The sequence below is a fragment of the Bacillus rossius genome, chromosome 3 (assembly GCF_032445375.1).
Source record: "Bacillus rossius redtenbacheri isolate Brsri chromosome 3, Brsri_v3, whole genome shotgun sequence".
Lineage (NCBI taxonomy): Eukaryota > Metazoa > Arthropoda > Insecta > Phasmatodea > Bacillidae > Bacillus > Bacillus rossius.
The window spans coordinates 1608868-1628770 of record NC_086332.1 but is presented as its reverse complement, the minus strand read 5'-3'; the positions used below and the strand labels follow the sequence as shown (position 1 = coordinate 1628770).

The 19903-nt window shown below is 53.2% G+C and overlaps 1 protein-coding gene across 9 annotated transcripts in view; it reads left to right on the top strand.

Moving 5' to 3' along the window:
* The window catches only part of LOC134530073 (O-phosphoseryl-tRNA(Sec) selenium transferase), a 46007-nt gene that overhangs the window by 8298 nt on the left and 17806 nt on the right, over positions 1 to 19903 (top strand). For all 9 annotated transcript variants that reach the window (XR_010074770.1, XR_010074771.1, XR_010074774.1 and 6 more), the window contains exons 4-9: positions 11384 to 11527; positions 11893 to 12051; positions 13582 to 13846; positions 14133 to 14254; positions 14335 to 14520; positions 17317 to 17457. Coding sequence is in view for 3 of the 9 variants with exons in the window: in XM_063364632.1 (XP_063220702.1) it covers positions 11384 to 11527; positions 11893 to 12051; positions 13582 to 13846; positions 14133 to 14254; positions 14335 to 14520; positions 17317 to 17457 (1017 nt within the window). In the remaining 6 variants the exon portion in view is untranslated. The remainder of the gene's footprint in view (positions 1 to 11383; positions 11528 to 11892; positions 12052 to 13581; positions 13847 to 14132; positions 14255 to 14334; positions 14521 to 17316; positions 17458 to 19903) is intronic.

Below are 19903 nucleotides of genomic sequence, written 5' to 3'. Positions count from 1 at the left end.
TTTTTCCCCGGTTTGGATACCCGGCAGTAGTTTTGAGTGATAATGGATGCCAGTTCACGGGTGCCAGATGGAAGCAGGCATGTCGAAGATGGGGGGTGGACCATCATACTACCCCCACATACCACCCAAGGGCCAACCCAACCGAGAGACGGAACCAGGAAATTAAGGCGCAGCTCCGTCTCCGGTTGGGCGAGGACCACAGCAAGTGGGACTTGCATATTCCGGCTCTCCTGTACAGTCTGAGACGAAGGACGAATGCGGTTACGGGGTACACACCGGCAGAACTAGTCCAGGGGCAGAACTTGGCGCTGCCAGGCGAGTGCCGCGTGGCGGCGGCCGCTACAGCAGGGGAGTGGGGCGAGTCGCTGCGGGCAGAGCTGTCGAAGAAACGGGAGCAGGCAAGGCAACATCAGGAAACCTACCTCTGCAAGCACACGCCACAGACGGATAGGCCACCGCCCGTGCTAGCGCCGGGGGAGCAGGTGTTTGTGCGCCAACACCACCTGTCATCCGGAGCCAAAAAGTTCTGCGCTGGGTTAGCGCCAAAATGGGCGGGGCCCCGGCCCATTCTACGTCAGGCAGGACCAACGTCGTACATAGTACGGACGCCCAATGGAGGGCGTACCAAAATTCATAGGGACGACCTCAGACGTGCAACGGACGTGGAAACGGACACAGAGCAGCCCGGGAGTCCGGATTGGCCGCCAGCATTGCCGGCGAACACGCCCCAGGGAGCGTTCCGGACGTCAGAGCCACGTGGTCCGATAGGCCCCCAGGCCCCGGGGGAGGCAAGGGAAAATGTGCCAGACGTTACTCCCACAGACATCACTCCAGCACCAACGTCCACGGACATACTGGAGACAAGGCCAACAGACGCGACAGAGGACGTGATCCCGGATGACGAGACACGAGACGTGACTTCCGCGGCTGCGAGAGACAGGACACCAGGCAGGGCTGAAGGGGAGGAGGCAGAGCAGTGGCCTTATAGCCGGGAGCTGTGGCAGTACCTGGAGACAACGTTGGACTCTCTGGAGAGGGGTTGGAAGGGGTGGCCCGCCCTTGACACGGGGCGGCAGGCGTACCGGGACGGGTCACGGGAAATTGTCACGGAACCAGAGTCGGATGATGAAGGGGAGGGGGTCAGTGAGGAGCAGGGCCTTCCCCGCCAAATCTCTGGGCGCGGTTGCGACATTTCTGAGTGTCTGGGAACAGATGTTGAGGCGAACACAGGGGACGAGGAGGAGCGCCGCATGCGCCAACAGATGCAGTGGACCGGGGGTGAGTGCCGTTCGGATGACCCGACCCCCACCCTGTTCGACCTGTTTCCACAGGCTGCATCCACACCTAAGGCGAGTCCGCACGCAGATTTTCCCCCTCAGGCAGGCCCCGCCGCGCTCGTAGTAAGCAAACCCGCTACACCATCTCGTCCCTCCAGGACCCGCAGGGCCCCTGAATATCTGAAAGATTACGTGTGCCCCACTCTGACCATGCCTGTGCGCCGCGACGTACCCATACCCAGGTGCAGCGTGATGAGCCTGTTACCCTCCTGGGAGCAGTGCGAGGTTGACCCCCAGTGTGACCACACAGTGTTTGAATTATCCCCAAGTGCGTCGAGTGATACCTAACTGAGAGACGTTGCCGCGCATAGCGGCCTCGTGGGAGGGGGGGCATTTGACGTCGACCCAAGTGCCTACCTAGCTCCCTACAGGCCGTTATGATGAGGCAACGCCTCTCCTGCCAGTTAGGCATAATGATATACCAGTGTGTGTTGTTTTTTTTTTCAGCGGACTGTAATCTTTTATATTTTTGAAGGGTATTGTTGTGTTTGTACACCGGGCGACTGAGGTCCCGCCCTGCCTGCGAAACGTCATGTGCTCCGTGGGAGACGTCGAGGCGAGGGAGAGACGCGCCGGGAGGGGAAGCGCCGCGCGCGGAGCGTTCAGTCGAGTCAGTCGCGAGGGAGACACGGTCGCGAGTAGTCGCACAGTCGCTGGGCAGACGGCCCCGAGGAGTAGTCGCGGAGTAGTCGCTGGGCAGACGGCCCCGAGTAGTAGTCGCGGAGTAGTCGCTGGGCAGACGGCCCCGAGGAGTAGTCGCGGAGTAGTCGCTGGGCAGACGGCCCCGAGGAGTAGTCGCGGAGTAGTCGCTGGGCAGACGGCCCCGAGGAGTAGTCGCGGAGTAGTCGCTGGGCAGACGGCCCCGAGGAGTAGTCGCGGAGTAGTCGCTGGGCAGACGGCCCCGAGGAGTAGTCGCGGAGTAGTCGCTGGGCAGACGGCCCCGAGGAGTAGTCGCGGAGTAGTCGCTGGGCAGACGGCCCCGAGGAGTAGTCGCGGAGTAGTCGCTGGGCAGACGGCCCCGAGGAGTAGTCGCGGAGTAGTCGCTGGGCAGGCGGCCCTGAGGAGTAGTCGCGGAGTAGTCGCTGGGCAGACGGCCCCGAGGAGTAGTCGCGGAGTAGTCGCTGGGCAGACGGCCCCGAGGAGTAGTCGCGGAGTAGTCGCTGGGCAGACGGCCCCGAGGAGTAGTCGCGGAGTAGTCGCTGGGCAGGCGGCCCCGAGGAGTAGTCGCGGAGTAGTCGCTGGGCAGACGGCCCCGAGTAGTAGTCGCGGAGTAGTCGCTGGGCAGACGGCCCCGAGGAGTAGTCGCGGAGTAGTCGCTGGGCAGACGGCCCCGAGGAGTAGTCGCGGAGTAGTCGCTGGGCAGACGGCCCCGAGGAGTAGTCGCGGAGTAGTCGCTGGGCAGACGGCCCCGAGGAGTAGTCGCGGAGTAGTCGCTGGGCAGACGGCCCCGAGGAGTAGTCGCGGAGTAGTCGCTGGGCAGACGGCCCCGAGGAGTAGTCGCGGAGTAGTCGCTGGGCAGACGGCCCCGAGGAGTAGTCGCGGAGTAGTCGCTGGGCAGACGGCCCCGAGGAGTAGTCGCGGAGTAGTCGCTGGGCAGACGGCCCCGAGGAGTAGTCGCGGAGTAGTCGCTGGGCAGACGGCCCCGAGTAGTAGTCGCGGAGTAGTCGCTGGGCAGACGGCCCCGAGGAGTAGTCGCGGAGTAGTCGCTGGGCAGACGGCCCCGAGGAGTAGTCGCGGAGTAGTCGCTGGGCAGACGGCCCCGAGGAGTAGTCGCGGAGTAGTCGCTGGGCAGACGGCCCCGAGGAGTAGTCGCGGAGTAGTCGCTGGGCAGACGGCCCCGAGGAGTAGTCGCGGAGTAGTCGCTGGGCAGACGGCCCCGAGGAGTAGTCGCGGAGTAGTCGCTGGGCAGACGGCACCGAGGAGTAGTCGCGGAGTAGTCGCTGGGCAGACGGCCCCGAGGAGTAGTCGCGGAGTAGTCGCTGGGCAGACGGCCCCGAGGAGTAGTCGCGGAGTAGTCGCTGGGCAGGCGGCCCCGAGGAGTAGTCGCGGAGTAGTCGCTGGGCAGACGGCCCCGAGTAGTAGTCGCGGAGTAGTCGCTGGGCAGACGGCCCCGAGGAGTAGTCGCGGAGTAGTCGCTGGGCAGACGGCCCCGAGGAGTAGTCGCGGAGTAGTCGCTGGGCAGACGGCCCCGAGGAGTAGTCGCGGAGTAGTCGCTGGGCAGACGGCCCCGAGGAGTAGTCGCGGAGTAGTCGCTGGGCAGACGGCCCCGAGGAGTAGTCGCGGAGTAGTCGCTGGGCAGGCGGCCCCGAGGAGTAGTCGCGGAGTAGTCGCTGGGCAGACGGCCCCGAGGAGTAGTCGCGGAGTAGTCGCTGGGCAGACGGCCCCGAGGAGTAGTCGCGGAGTAGTCGCTGGGCAGACGGCCCCGAGGAGTAGTCGCGGAGTAGTCGCTGGGCAGACGGCCCCGAGGAGTAGTCGCGGAGTAGTCGCTGGGCAGACGGCCCCGAGGAGTAGTCGCGGAGTAGTCGCTGGGCAGACGGCCCCGAGGAGTAGTCGCGGAGTAGTCGCTGGGCAGGCGGCCCCGAGGAGTAGTCGCGGAGTAGTCGCTGGGCAGACGGCCCCGAGGAGTAGTCGCGGAGTAGTCGCTGGGCAGACGGCCCCGAGGAGTAGTCGCGGAGTAGTCGCTGGGCAGACGGCCCCGAGGAGTAGTCGCGGAGTAGTCGCTGGGCAGGCGGCCCCGAGGAGTAGTCGCGGAGTAGTCGCTGGGCAGACGGCCCCGAGGAGTAGTCGCGGAGTAGTCGCTGGGCAGACGGCCCCGAGGAGTAGTCGCGGAGTAGTCGCTGGGCAGGCGGCCCCGAGGAGTAGTCGCGGAGTAGTCGCTGGGCAGACGGCCCCGAGGAGTAGTCGCGGAGTAGTCGCTGGGCAGACGGCCCCGAGGAGTAGTCGCGGAGTAGTCGCTGGGCAGACGGCCCCGAGGAGTAGTCGCGGAGTAGTCGCTGGGCAGACGGCCCCGAGGAGTAGTCGCGGAGTAGTCGCTGGGCAGACGGCCCCGAGGAGTAGTCGCGGAGTAGTCGCTGGGCAGACGGCCCCGAGGAGTAGTCGCGGAGTAGTCGCTGGGCAGACGGCCCCGAGGAGTAGTCGCGGAGTAGTCGCTGGGCAGGCGGCCCCGAGGAGTAGTCGCGGAGTAGTCGCTGGGCAGACGGCCCCGAGGAGTAGTCGCGGAGTAGTCGCTGGGCAGACGGCCCCGAGGAGTAGTCGCGGAGTAGTCGCTGGGCAGACGGCCCCGAGGAGTAGTCGCGGAGTAGTCGCTGGGCAGACGGCCCCGAGGAGTAGTCGCGGAGTAGTCGCTGGGCAGACGGCCCCGAGGAGTAGTCGCGGAGTAGTCGCTGGGCAGACGGCCCCGAGGAGTAGTCGCGGAGTAGTCGCTGGGCAGACGGCCCCGAGGAGTAGTCGCGGAGTAGTCGCTGGGCAGACGGCCCCGAGGAGTAGTCGCGGAGTAGTCGCTGGGCAGACGGCCCCGAGGAGTAGTCGCGGAGTAGTCGCTGGGCAGACGGCCCTGAGGAGTAGTCGCGGAGTAGTCGCTGGGCAGACGGCCCTGAGGAGTAGTCGCGGAGTAGTCGCTGGGCAGACGGCCCTGAGGAGTAGTCGCGGAGTAGTCGCTGGGCAGACGGCCCTGAGGAGTAGTCGCTGGGCAGACGGCCCCGAGGAGTAGTCGCGGAGTAGTCGCTGGGCAGACGGCCCTGAGGAGTAGTCGCGGAGTAGTCGCTGGGCAGACGGCCCCGAGGAGTAGTCGCGGAGTAGTCGCTGGGCAGACGGCCCCGAGGAGTAGTCGCGGAGTAGTCGCTGGGCAGACGGCCCCGAGGAGTAGTCGCGGAGTAGTCGCTGGGCAGGCGGCCCCGAGGAGTAGTCGCGGAGTAGTCGCTGGGCAGGCGGCCCCGAGGAGTAGTCGCGGAGTAGTCGCTGGGCAGACGGCCCCGAGGAGTAGTCGCGGAGTAGTCGCTGGGCAGACGGCCCCGAGGAGTAGTCGCGGAGTAGTCGCTGGGCAGACGGCCCCGAGGAGTAGTCGCGGAGTAGTCGCTGGGCAGACGGCCCCGAGGAGTAGTCGCGGAGTAGTCGCTGGGCAGGCGGCCCCGAGGAGTAGTCGCGGAGTAGTCGCTGGGCAGACGGCCCCGAGGAGTAGTCGCGGAGTAGTCGCTGGGCAGACGGCCCCGAGGAGTAGTCGCGGAGTAGTCGCTGGGCAGACGGCCCCGAGGAGTAGTCGCGGAGTAGTCGCTGGGCAGACGGCCCCGAGGAGTAGTCGCGGAGTAGTCGCTGGGCAGGCGGCCCCGAGGAGTAGTCGCGGAGTAGTCGCTGGGCAGACGGCCCCGAGGAGTAGTCGCGGAGTAGTCGCTGGGCAGACGGCCCCGAGGAGTAGTCGCGGAGTAGTCGCTGGGCAGACGGCCCCGAGGAGTAGTCGCGGAGTAGTCGCTGGGCAGACGGCCCCGAGGAGTAGTCGCGGAGTAGTCGCTGGGCAGACGGCCCCGAGGAGTAGTCGCGGAGTAGTCGCTGGGCAGACGGCCCCGAGGAGTAGTCGCGGAGTAGTCGCTGGGCAGACGGCCCCGAGGAGTAGTCGCGGAGTAGTCGCTGGGCAGACGGCCCCGAGGAGTAGTCGCGGAGTAGTCGCTGGGCAGACGGCCCCGAGGAGTAGTCGCGGAGTAGTCGCTGGGCAGACGGCCCCGAGGAGTAGTCGCGGAGTAGTCGCTGGGCAGACGGCCCCGAGGAGTAGTCGCGGAGTAGTCGCTGGGCAGACGGCCCCGAGGAGTAGTCGCGGAGTAGACGCGGAGTAGTCGCTGGGCAGACGGCCCCGAGGAGTAGTCGCGGAGTAGTCGCTGGGCAGACGGCCCCGAGGAGTAGTCGCGGAGTAGTCGCTGGGCAGACGGCCCCGAGGAGTAGTCGCGGAGTAGTCGCTGGGCAGACGGCCCCGAGGAGTAGTCGCGGAGTAGTCGCTGGGCAGACGGCCCCGAGGAGTAGTCGCGGAGTAGTCGCTGGGCAGACGGCCCCGAGGAGTAGTCGCGGAGTAGTCGCTGGGCAGACGGCCCCGAGGAGTAGTCGCGGAGTAGTCGCTGGGCAGACGGCCCCGAGGAGTAGTCGCGGAGTAGTCGCTGGGCAGACGGCCCTGAGGAGTAGTCGCGGAGTAGTCGCTGGGCAGACGGCCCCGAGGAGTAGTCGCGGAGTAGTCGCTGGGCAGACGGCCCCGAGGAGTAGTCGCGGAGTAGTCGCTGGGCAGACGGCCCTGAGGAGTAGTCGCGGAGTAGTCGCTGGGCAGACGGCCCTGAGGAGTAGTCGCGGAGTAGTCGCTGGGCAGACGGCCCTGAGGAGTAGTCGCGGAGTAGTCGCTGGGCAGACGGCCCTGAGGAGTAGTCGCGGAGTAGTCGCTGGGCAGACGGCCCTGAGGAGTAGTCGCTGGGCAGACGGCCCCGAGGAGTAGTCGCGGAGTAGTCGCTGGGCAGACGGCCCCGAGGAGTAGTCGCGGAGTAGTCGCTGGGCAGACGGCCCCGAGGAGTAGTCGCGGAGTAGTCGCTGGGCAGACGGCCCCGAGGAGTAGTCGCGGAGTAGTCGCTGGGCAGACGGCCCCGAGGAGTAGTCGCGGAGTAGTCGCTGGGCAGACGGCCCTGAGGAGTAGTCGCGGAGTAGTCGCTGGGCAGACGGCCCTGAGGAGTAGTCGCTGGGCAGACGGCCCCGAGGAGTAGTCGCGGAGTAGTCGCTGGGCAGACGGCCCCGAGGAGTAGTCGCGGAGTAGTCGCTGGGCAGACGGCCCCGAGGAGTAGTCGCGGAGTAGTCGCTGGGCAGACGGCCCCGAGGAGTAGTCGCGGAGTAGTCGCTGGGCAGACGGCCCCGAGGAGTAGTCGCGGAGTAGTCGCTGGGCAGACGGCCCCGAGGAGTAGTCGCGGAGTAGTCGCTGGGCAGACGGCCCTGAGGAGTAGTCGCGGAGTAGTCGCTGGGCAGACGGCCCCGAGGAGTAGTCGCGGAGTAGTCGCTGGGCAGACGGCCCCGAGGAGTAGTCGCGGAGTAGTCGCTGGGCAGACGGCCCCGAGGAGTAGTCGCGGAGTAGTCGCTGGGCAGACGGCCCCGAGGAGTAGTCGCGGAGTAGTCGCTGGGCAGGCGGCCCCGAGGAGTAGTCGCGGAGTAGTCGCTGGGCAGGCGGCCCCGAGGAGTAGTCGCGGAGTAGTCGCTGGGCAGACGGCCCCGAGGAGTAGTCGTGGAGTAGTCGCTGGGCAGACGGCCCCGAGGAGTAGTCGCGGAGTAGTCGCTGGGCAGACGGCCCCGAGGAGTAGTCGCGGAGTAGTCGCTGGGCAGACGGCCCCGAGGAGTAGTCGCGGAGTAGTCGCTGGGCAGGCGGCCCCGAGGAGTAGTCGCGGAGTAGTCGCTGGGCAGACGGCCCCGAGGAGTAGTCGCGGAGTAGTCGCTGGGCAGACGGCCCCGAGGAGTAGTCGCTGGGCAGGCGGCCCCGAGGAGTAGTCGCGGAGAGTCGCGTGAATCGCGGGAGATTCTCGTGGCGCGGTTGCCTAACAAGCGGTCACGATTGAGACGCGGGAGAAGGCTTGCAACCTACAGAGACTTAAAACCTATCCTGAACATCGGGAAGTTAATAGTTATCGTGTCAGTGCCAGCGTCGCACGGACTTTCGGTGCGGTACGGAACGGCGTGGCACAGCCCACGGAGCCGGGCTTCACCCCAGACGGACGCAGGCAGGAACGGGGCCAGCCCCAAGTATTCCGTGTTAGTGGGCTAATAAATCATGAGTCGATCGTTGAATTTGGTATTAGTCATTTCGGGCACCAGGTTGACGTTCCCCGGAGGCCACGAGGCCTGAACCCCCTCTACCACGAGCAGCCGGGCAGCTGCACTTTTCCTGGGGAAAAACCTGGGCGACGACAGTATTTGCATCCTGTGGATAATGTTACACGAATCAATAATTTCCTGCTTATAATGTTTGCTTTCTAAAAAAATAAATACAAAAAAAAATTAAAACCTAACTATGTATTTCAACATTTACCTCATCTTTGAAGTTTTACAGGTTAATACATTACACTGTACATACTTTTTAATTGACAATCTCTGTGTTGTGCCTTTGCGGTACCATGTGTGGCCCTTGGTGGGGATCACAGGTTGTTAGTAGTGGACTTAAAGGGCTGGACACGCAGAAAGGAAGTAACCCAACAAGAGATGAAAATAAGGGCGTAGAGACAGAAGAATGAAGAGGAGAGGCAGAAATATCTGAGGAAGGTAAAGAATGACCTTTCCAGGGATGAGATGCAAGATGTCGAGAAGAAATGGCAGAGATTTAAGAAATGCCTGGTGAGAGTTACAGAGGAGGTGAGTGGAAGAACAAGCAATAAAAAGAAATGGAAAGAAACGCCATGGTGAATGAGCGAAAGAGAGAAGCAGTGAAGAACAAAGCCTTCAGAAGATGGTTTAAAAGCAGGTGTTCCACTACAGAAAGGAGTCAAAGGAAAAGACGAGAGAAGTAAAGAAAGTGGTAGAAGAGGAGAGAAAGAAATTAATGCAAAATTGGACATATATAATAATGATGATACAGCCAAGCATGAAATAGGAAAGAGAAGGGTCAGATGGTTAAAATGAAAAATTAAGATGGAAGAATGGTGGAGATAGAAGAGGAAAAGGTACTGTGGGGGGATTATTTTGAAAAGCTGCTGAACCCAGATGCAAATGACGAGCAGGAAGTATTGGCAGAGTTGGATGATGAGGATCTGAGGTAGAGGAAGCTCGAAGATGGACGAGCTGACAGTATGAATGATAAGAGCAGCAGGAGAAGTAGGAAGTAGAGTGATGTGTATTTGGAAGGTAGACTGCATACCGGAGGACTGGAGTGCCAGTTTTTAAGAAAGGAGACCGGAAAAGATGTGAAAACTACTTAGGTATTAACTTTGCTATCCTGGTGTTTCTGGATTGATTTACCTAGGTTTTTCTACAACAACGTATTTACCCACGTATGGGTTACATATTTTATGCCAATTTCTAGTGTGAAAAAAAATTACTGTGACTTTTACAGTGTTTCAGAATGCTAAAACTGGATTAATTATTATATTATTTACCATCACTCAGGCAACCAGCCACAAAATATTTACTATTTATTGACAGTTTAACAGTTTATTAAACATTATTGAATTTCATCATGTGTTTGGTCGATACTTCGGCGGTGTGGTGCTTCGAAGTTTGAAGGAGTTGGTAGGCGCCAGGCGCAGTGCATGATGGGTTTTGGAATGTTAAAAAAGTCAGTTATGTCCAGCTATGTTGGACCCAGCTTCCGCGTCAGCTGTGACTGACAGAAGCATAATATTGCAGTTGTGTGTCGGCGCTTATTTAGTGTCGGAGTTTTCACTAATAAGTGTTTACTGCAAGATGACGTGTTCTCACTCACTGTGGACAAGTTGCGAGTGATGTAAGGTGTAGCATCCTAACATGCATGCCAGTTTGAGAAACCGTTACTACGTTTCTTAGTAATGCTATCATCAATAAAGTACTTTGTTGTGCAGCCTGTGTCTTCAGAAGTGTTTTAAATTATAATTAAAACCTTGAGTTATAATTTGAACAAAATTTTGTGTGGAATAACCGTTTCCATTTTTTATAAATAAAAATCGCAAATGAACATATAAGCACACCCCAGGCCATGAGTCCAAAGATGCCGTTTTAAATGTTCTATTGAACTGAGTTGGTTGGCAATTGAGAGTTGGTTCATATTAAGGGCACTGATTGTTTAGTGTGCGTGCCTGTGAAGGCAATTAAAAGAAAACAATAACATTTCTTAATATATTACAAGTAAGTTTTCACACTAGCTTTTAAAACCCATATTATACTTTTGCGTTATGAAATAGTAATGGAAATAAGGGTGTTTCTGCCAATTATTTGAATGAAATAATTTTATGACGATGAGTTTTGCGACTGGGTTTTATAAGTAAATGTGGTGTATATTCATCTGGAATGGTTTTTGGAAATCAGCCCGATAGTTTTAGAGTTTATTCTTGCAAAAAAAAAATAAACTCACTTTTTTTTTTACTACAGAATAATTTTAACTTGGAGACATCCTACAAGAGTGTTTGTATTTAAATATTTACAATTTATCGATTAGTTGATAGATGGATTGATAGATTAATTTTAATTTACAACATTTTTGTGCTAACTGTTAGACAGAGGATTTGCAAATGATATATGTTGCTGCTAAATTTGTTTTTGCCTTCTCACAAACAGGATCAAAAAACATTTGATTGAATTTGAGCCAGGACTTTAAAAAAGAGATTGAAATTGATCCAAACTTTTTGACCAAAGTCATTACAGGTGATGAGAGTTAGTGTTACGGGTATGACCCAGAAACGCAAGCAAGCGTCAAGCCAGTGGAAGAATCCCAACTCCCCCAGACCAAAATAGCAAGACAAGTGAGGTCGAATGTTAAGAAGATGATCAGTGTCTTTTTTGATGTTCGTGGAATTGTGCACCGGGAATTTGTTCCCCCCGGCCAGACTGTTGACCAGCACTTTTATTTGGAAGATTTAAGACGTTTGCGAGAGAATGTGCGGAGGAAACGCCCGGAACTTTGGGATCAGGTGACTGGTTGCTTCATCACGACAACACCCTCGCACACACGGTCTTACGAGTGAACCGCTATCTGGCCTCTCACCCTCCGTATTCACCAGACACAGCTCCGTGCGACTTTTTCCTGTTCCCGAGAATTAAGAAAAATCTAAAAGGGAAGCGTTTTGATGATTTGGGGGCAGTAAAAACAGCTTTGTAAAGAGCACTGGTGGATATCAAAGTTGAAGAGTTCCCGAGGTGCTTCAAACAGTGGGGAAAAAAGGCATTGCATCTAATGGAGAGTACTTTGAAGGTGACTGAAGAATTTTCGGGGAGAAAAAAGGTAATAAATAATTTTTTAATGCCAAAAATCTGTTATTTTTTAATGCCAAAAATCTGTTATTTTTTTGTGGGTCCCCCCTCGGAATGTGCTGGGAAGCCATGTCTGGAGGAGTGTGGTGTGAGGGCGGTGTGTGCAGCGCTGGTGGCCCGGCGACACTACCGCCTGGGACACGGCATCGGGCGCTCGGGCGACCTCGCGGAGGTGCAGCCCAAGGCAGCCGGCTCCAGCCTCATGAACAAGCTGACCAACGCGCTGGTGCTGGACGTCATCCGCTACATGGGTGCGTGCGTCCCGGCCTCACCGTTCGCTGCTTGTGCCGTGTACACGTCCAGGCGCACACAGTTATTATTACAATGTTCTACCTCAATGTTGAGCATACACTTTTCTCTCTTTATAGATCTAGAAACAACACGGGTACCAAAATGTCAGGGATGAGGATAAACATAAATATATAACTTGCACTCATTCAAGTTTACTTGGTAACTGGCCAATAAGTGTGAATTAGTTTTGTGTTGAATATTGAGATGTCGTTTTTACTTGAACCATAAAACGATTGTGATAATCTTCACTTGAAGATTGATTGCAAGAAAACAATGAACAGGGACTGCAGACTGTAGCCTGCAGTGGAGTTGCGGTGTGCCGCAGGGGTGAAGACCTCAGCGGGCTGCTTCGTGGTGCCCACGGCCACGGGCATGAGCCTCGTGCTGTGCATGCTGACCTTGAAGCAGGAGCGGCCGGACGCCAAGCACGTGCTGTGGTCCCGCATCGACCAGAAGGCCTGCTTCAAGTGCATCATCACGGCAGGTGAGGCCAGCTTTGTTTGGCTCGACACGACCGACTGGAATGCACTGTATTTTATTTCGAGTCATTTTGTTGAATTTCACCATTTATGAATTGGTATTATTAATAAAAGAAAGATTTTTGACTTTTAGTCTGTTGTATTTGAAGTTACTTCTAAGGGGCTTGTAAGGAAAATTTCCAACTCCAGACCCAAAAAATCTACCATTTGTGTTATATTCAATGATAACAACAGAAAATAAAAATATTACCTGCATGATCACTCTAAATGCAAGAAAAAGTGTGTTTTATTTTGGAATATACATGTTTTCTGAGCTGTGATGTTTACCAGAGCAAGAAAGATCAGCGTGCAGACGTCTGCTGGCTCGGGGCAGTTATTGTCCTTCAGCATCAAGAATCATGGAGGTCACGAGAGTCACTTTTACCTATATTTACCAGAAATTAATGCGTTGATTTTTACCAAAACTGCTGAAACTTTTAAGTGGGGATCACATTATAATCGCAAATTTGCATATCCACTGGGACCAGCCAAGTTGAAAAAACTAGGTGCTCTGTGGCTTTTGCCGGGACTGAGTCCGGGGCTTCCTGATCCTGGGCACAGTGTGGCAGTGCGGGAGAGGTGCACATGGAACTGTGCAGGTCCCGTCTCCTCCACCGCGGCCGCTGGTCCCTCCTCTCTACCCCCGCTCATCACTTGGTGTTTCAAGAGGCAGTGTAAACAACTCTTGTGACAAAAGTGACACCAGAAAAGCTTTAGTAAATACAGAATAAATGTACTACATGTAGTTTAAATAATGTTTAAGTGCTATTTACTTGAATTACAATTATTTCCACTCTATAAAGTCTTTATGATAAACTCGTGATCAGAAATCTTGGTGTCGGGTCAGAGTCCCATTATTGTGACGTACGTACGGTACTGAAGGTCAGCCCGCGTGTAGCAAGGAAGCAGGGTGGATGGTCTCGTAAAGTACGGTAAAGGTAGCTGTCTCAAGAGATAAACTCTCAACAGTGCATTCTCAAGGAGTGAAACAAGTTTGTCTGCAGCTGCTGTGTCTGTTCTTAGTTGGGTTGATGTTCTTTAGTTTTAGTAGGGTATGAAAAAAAAAATTTTAAAAACTTACCTGGCCAGGATTACATTGGACTGCTAAAATAGTTATAATCATCAGTTTTGTTTGTCATATTTGGAGATGTAAAAATTAATGCATTAGTGCTAGGCCTGTGCTAATATCAGTTTTTTTTTTTAGTTTGGATTGAATTTAGAATGTAAAATTATTTGCAAGTACGAATATCTAATTCAAATAGTAAGAATGAGAATAGGAATCCCGTGTCATGTTATATCTTGGACAGATGTGCTAAAGTGAAAGTTTGGTAAGGTGTGTAAGTGACTGGCCAGGTGAGAGCTTGGAGGGCGTTGCAGGCCTGCAGCCGGTGGTGATAGAGCCGTGCCTGGCGGGGGATGAGCTGCGCACCGACCTGGTGGCCCTGGAGTAGCAGCTAGTGTCGCTGGGGGCAGTGAGAGCGTTGAGGGCGTTGCAGGCCTGCAGCCGGTGGTGATAGAGCCGTGCCTGGCGGGGGATGAGCTGCGCACCGACCTGGTGGCCCTGGAGCAGCAGCTAGTGTCGCTGGGGGCGGAGAGCGTGGCCTGCGTGCTCACCACCACCAGCTGCTTCGCCCCGCGAGCCAGCGACTCCGTGGAGCAGGTGGCCGTGCTGTGCGCGCGCTACGGCGTGCCGCACCTCATCAACAACGCGTACGGACTACAGAGCTCGCGCTGCATGCACCTGGTGCAGGAGGCCGCCAGGTGAGCCGGCAGCTGCTGTCGGGACGTTTAGCAACTTCAACATTCCTGTCGGGGAAATGCATTAAACAGCATTTGTTCTAAAAAAAAACGCTAAACCTTTTAGAATTGGTAGTTTATGAAATAAAGCTACTATTAGTAGTAAAGCTCGCTAAATTCAAGTGGCTATCAGGTTAGTTACATTATTAAGCGTAAACAGTTTTGGTCAACCATACTAAGTTTTAGGGAGCATTAGGGATATAAAATATAGTAAAATAAGTTGTACCGTAATTGTGTTTTTTTTTTGCAGGAAAGGTAGAGTGGATGCATTTGTACAAAGCACAGATAAAAATTTCTTGGTACCTGTTGGCGGGGCGATAATCGCAGGCTTCGACAAGGGCCTGGTCGACAGAATTTCTAGAACGTACCCAGGTGAGATGTGTTGCCAGCGCAGTGAGTTGACGGTGGGTTTGGTCAGAACGGCAGCTTGGCCTCACACGAGCGTGTTGCAGGCCGAGCCTCCTCCAGTCCCACGATGGACGTCTTCATCACGCTGCTGTCCCTCGGAGTGAGCGGCTACAAGAGCCTCGTAGCGCAGCGCAAGGAGATGTACACCTACCTCAAGGAGGAGCTGAGCAAAGTGGCCAGCAAGTACGGCGAGCGCATTCTGGACACCAAGAACAACCCTATATCTGTGGGTAAGGAGTGCGCATATACTTGCCAGTTGGTCATCATTGAACATGTGGCAGTTATGGTTGAGAATTTGTTGTTTTAGGCAGAGATAGCATTAATTTTCCATATCATAACTTGTTTTGCAACAAGGGACAGTATTTAAAAAAATAATAATATTATTTTGGAAGCTAATAAAACCTCTTTGTAATAACTGCTATTGTGCATTCATTTGTTTTGAGATAAATGCTTCACCAGTTGCTCTCACATGGAGACCTAGTTTATCATGTGTCTAATCTAGTGATCACATTAGTAAGCATGTAAGGTGTAACTTCGACCATGTTTTATGACTTGTGTTTTGAATGACTTTGCATTTGTAGCAGCTGTAGCCCGAAGAAGGAAAATAACTAATCATCTTTGATTTCGTATTCAATGTATGGTATTGGAGACCAACAGGGTTAGGGCTGGAGCCGGATGAACGTGTAATAACGGTCGTTATCCAGTCTATAGTTCTGAACACGTATTTTGCACAACTGTTGCACGAGCACTTTGCAGGATGTGAAGCGGACGCCTCCGCGGTGCATCACTGCCTTCGAACAAACATTTACAAGAATACAGCATTAATCAAAAACACAATGCAATATGTAGAGGCAAGAATTTATGGTTTTATTTATAGGCAAATTTCGTTTTTAAAACAAGAGATTTCTGTGTTATTTTTTTAATTTTAATTTTATATGAACTGAGGTACGGACGTCTTGGAGCAGTTGTCCCTCGCACTCGCTCATTGTCCAGAGAACCAGCCGTCGGACTAGCTTCGATAGTAGACCGTACTCCACTCACCGCAGAAGCAAACGAGTAGGTACTTGCTGACCGGGGTGACACAGCGCTACCAGCGCAGCACCTGTCCGATGTACTCGCTACTCCCTGAACTCCCTCTCTTCCTCTGAAACGCACTAAAATCTGGCAGTGGTGGTAGCGGTGTGGAGACAAGGTTTAAGGTAGCGGTGTGGACTCTGCTGCGACTTGTAGCTGACTACGCATCGCTGCGGCACTTGGCCTAGCCACTCTCCCTGGTCCCGTGGGTGACTTCCTTCCTTCTCTGTACCCCGGACCTTGGCCCTGCCATCGGGAAGGCTGGGTTTACTTCCAGGCCTCACTGCAACCTTTATAGGTATTCCATTACTGCAAGCCTTTGGACGCAACTATGCAAGTTAGCAAAATTATATCTGTGGTACCTGTTATACCAACAGTTGATAGTAGTGAAATAAATTGTTGCTTTAGAAAATTATTATGTTCTATGAAAGTTATTTTAAAAGGGTTAGATAAGTAGTTTGGTGAAAAATGCTATTCCAGGGCATTGTTTGTAGCTGATAACTAGGGATGGTGATTTTTCGTTTTCACGAAATAGATGCGAAAAATGCTAAATTATATTTTTTCTGCTATAAAATGTGAAATCTAGACTATTCCGAGATAAATGCGAAATCAAGGTAAAAAACGTAGATTCGTCTTCACTCTACACAATTTATGTACCGATTGTATTTCGTTTCAGTTCAGTATCAAAAGAAACCATCATTTTATGGCGTATTCAGCACAAGTATCTTATTGTCACGTCATTCTAAACACTATTGTTCGTAAATATTGAATGAAGAATGGCCATCCGTGCCTCGCGATTGTAAACAAAGTAAAGAACAACTAGCTGGAAGATTGTCCGTCATCTTGCAGAGTACAAGTTTTTAGGCCACCATATTGCGACATCTCTGCTTCGCCGCGCCCATTTTCTGTCTGTGTTTCACGTGAAATCCGCGTTCTTGTGTAGTCTGTGGAAGGTGGTGTGTTTACAAATACGTGCATACTCGTGAATGTGTTGTATACTGTTATTTCTCGTGGTAAAAATGGGACGAAACGTAATTTCCCTTCGCGATAACATAAATGAATACAAAAATGAACAGTTCTACGAAAGTGATACGAATATTTTAATGTGCAATTTATGTAATCGCCGTCTAGAGTGGAAAAAGATGTACTTGAAAAGCACATTAAATCTTAGGGACGTCAGGCTGTAAAAAAAAAAGATTCACCGAGAAATCGGATGAAGAAAAAAAGTTGTTAAAACGGCAAGCAACGGTTTCTGGGATGATCGAAAACCAAAAGAAGGCGAAAATTTAAAAAAACCAGTTTCAATAACATTATTTGTGCACTCTACATCAACTATGGCCATGAACACAGCTAAAAAATATTTATTGTAATTTTAAGTATTCAATTTATTGCACTCATAAGTGCTAAAAAGTTGTTTGGAAACCTGCCAAGATAGGCTATCTTTTTAGTTGTGTTAGATCTTTATTTCTGTGGTTGTTAATAATTAATATGTGTATTATTTAATGCTTTTTAAATATATACTTTTCTTCAGTAATGTGAAATGAGAGAATTGGCTAAATCTTGTTTTTAAAAATGCTACAAAATGCTAAATTTCAAATTCAAAATGCTAAATGTTATTATTTTAAATGCTATAATTCACCATCTCTACTGATAACCAAAACTAACAAATTTATCTAGATGTGTACAGAACACAAGATTAGCAGATGGAATCAGTATGCTGAGTTAATGATTGTTTGAAATTATTATTTTTTTTGTTTAGGTGATTTCAATGCTGTCATTTGATTATTATTATGTATTACTGGCGTAATGCCTTAGGGATTAATATGTATTTCTTTTTTAACATAAGCATATTTTGGCTCTCTTCTTATTTCTGTTGATGTTACTGGCCAGTCCAGGTGTGCATGGCACGGGCCCGGGAGTCCTCAGGCAGGGTGCGTGGTGCGTGTTGGCAGGCATGACGCTGGGCTCGCTGGCCGGGGCAGACACCAAGCTGATCACCATGCTGGGCTCCATGCTGTTCCTGCGCTGCGTGTCCGGGACCCGCGTCGTCACCGCCCTGGACCACAAGGACGTGGGCGGCCACAAGTTCGAAGGTGCGTGGCTCTGCCTTGCTCCACTTTGCTCCACCTTGCTCCACCTTGCTCCACCTTGCTCCACATTGCTCCACCTTGCTCCACGTTGCTCCACCTTGCTCCACTTTTCTCCACCTGGTTCCACCTTGGTCCATCTGGCTCCACTTTGCTCCACCTTGCTTCACTTTGCTCCACCTTGCTCCACGTTGCTCCACCTTGCTCCACTTTGCTCCACCTGGTTCCACCTTGGTCCATCTGGCTCCACTTTGCTCCACCTGGTTCCACCTTGGTCCCTCTGGCTCCACTTTGCTCCACCTGGTTCCACCTTGGTCCATCTACTCCATTTTTCTCCACCTTGCTCCACTTTGCTCCACTTTGCTCCACCTGGTTCCACCTTGGTCCATCTGGCTCCACTTTGCTCCACCTTGCTCCACTTTGCTCCACTTTGCTCCACCTTGCTCCACTTTGCTCCACCTTGCTCCACCTGGCTCCACCTGGCTCCACCTGGTTCCACCTTGGTCCATCTGGCTCCACCTTGCTCCACCTTGCTCCACTTTGCTCCACCTGGCTCCACCTGGTTCCACCTTGGTCCATCTGGCTCCACTTTGCTCCACCTTGCTCCACTTTGCTCCACCTGGCTCCACCTGGTTCCACCTTGGTCCATCTGGCTCCACTTTGCTCCACCTTGCTCCACCTTGCTCCACATTGCTCCACATTGCTCCACGTTGCTCCACCTTGCTCCACTTTTCTCCACCTGGTTCCACCTTGGTCCATCTGGCTCCACTTTGCTCCACCTTGCTTCACTTTGCTCCACCTGGTTCCACCTTGGTCCATCTGGCTCCACTTTGCTCCACCTTGCTCCACCTTGCTCCACTTTGCTCCACCTTGCTCCACCTGGTTCCACCTTGGTCCATCTGGCTCCACTTTGCTTCACCTTGCTCCACTTTGCTCCACCTTGCTCCACTTTGCTCCACCTTGCTCCACTTTGCTCCACCTTGCTCCACCAGGCTCGACTTGGCTCCACTTTGCTCCACCTGGCTCCACCTGGTTCCACCTTGGTCCATCTGGCTCCACTTTGCTCCATCTGGCTCCACCTTGCTCCACTTTGCTCCAATTTGCTCCACCTGGTTCCACCTTGGTCCATCTGGCTCCACCTTGCTCCACTTGGCTCCACCTTGCTCCACTTTGCTCCACTTTGCTCCAGCTGGTGCTATCTTGCTTTACCTTGCCCCATTTTGATTCACCTCCACATTGTTTGGGCATAAGCAAAGTGACATACACCACTGCAGGACTTCACGCATTAAAAATTTTTGTTCCTTAATATAGGGAATATATAAAAAAAAAATACACTTTTTGTCTGTGGTAGGTTGGCTATGCAGTAGTTGTGAACATATCTTTGAAGTGTAACCTCTTTAGGTGTGTTTAGTGTGAAATTTTAGTGTGCAATGGAATTAATGTGCACCATGCAATGCAATTTTAACAGGACAAACTGAAAGTTAGTGCTGTAACTTCCGGAGACTAATTTCCGTTCTCTTTCCTGGCTGTGTCTGTCAGGGACTTCATCACACAACATTTAACTTTAAAATTTACTGGTCACAGCCTGACCATTTACTGGTCACAGCCTGGCCATTTTATGGTCACAGCCTGACCATTTACTGGTCAAAGCCTGGCCATTTACTGGTCAAAGCCTGGCAATTTACTGGTCACAGCCTGGCAATTTACTGGTCACAGCCTGGCCATTTACTGGTCACAGCCTGGCCATTTACTGGTCACAGCCTGGCCATTTACTGGTCACAGCCTGGCCATTTACTGTGGCTCCGACTACAGCAGGGTATGGGCCCAAAAAACCTGTGTAATCAAATGACTGATAAATAAGTATAAAAAAAGACATAGAATGCATGATAGTCTTGAACAGAATTTAGAGTCACTTTACAGTGGCGTCTCGTCAGGGCAAGCAAGGCAAGCAGTGCTTGCCCAGGCAGTTTCCAGACATTGTATTTTTTAAATAAATCCTTATTCAGAATAGTATTTTACTTTGGCTCGTGCCGTTAGGTGAATGTATTTTTTACACTATCTTCTTGGGACCCAGTACTGTGCGCTGTGCGCTATAAGAAAAGAACTCGTTGACACACAAAACATGCTGTTTTAGAAGCGTTGCTAGGTTTAGAAGCGCTGGTAGGACCGCTTTCAGTAGGAAGGCTGCCGCAGTAGTTTCCTTTCGGAAGGGGGGGGGGGGGGGGGGGGGGTGGCATGGTACAAAGGTTCAGGGAGGGGATTGGCTGTAAAAACACGTGGTAGAAGCTACGAAGGTAGCGCTTTCTTGCCGAACTGAAGCGAACATGGCCGAAGCAGACGGTGGAATTCTTCCGCCGACTGCTTCGGCTATGTCCGCCACAGTTCGGCAGGGCAGGTGGCGAGGTCTCGTTTCAGTCGGCGGTCGTCTCTCGGGGCGCGCGCATCTCTCCCG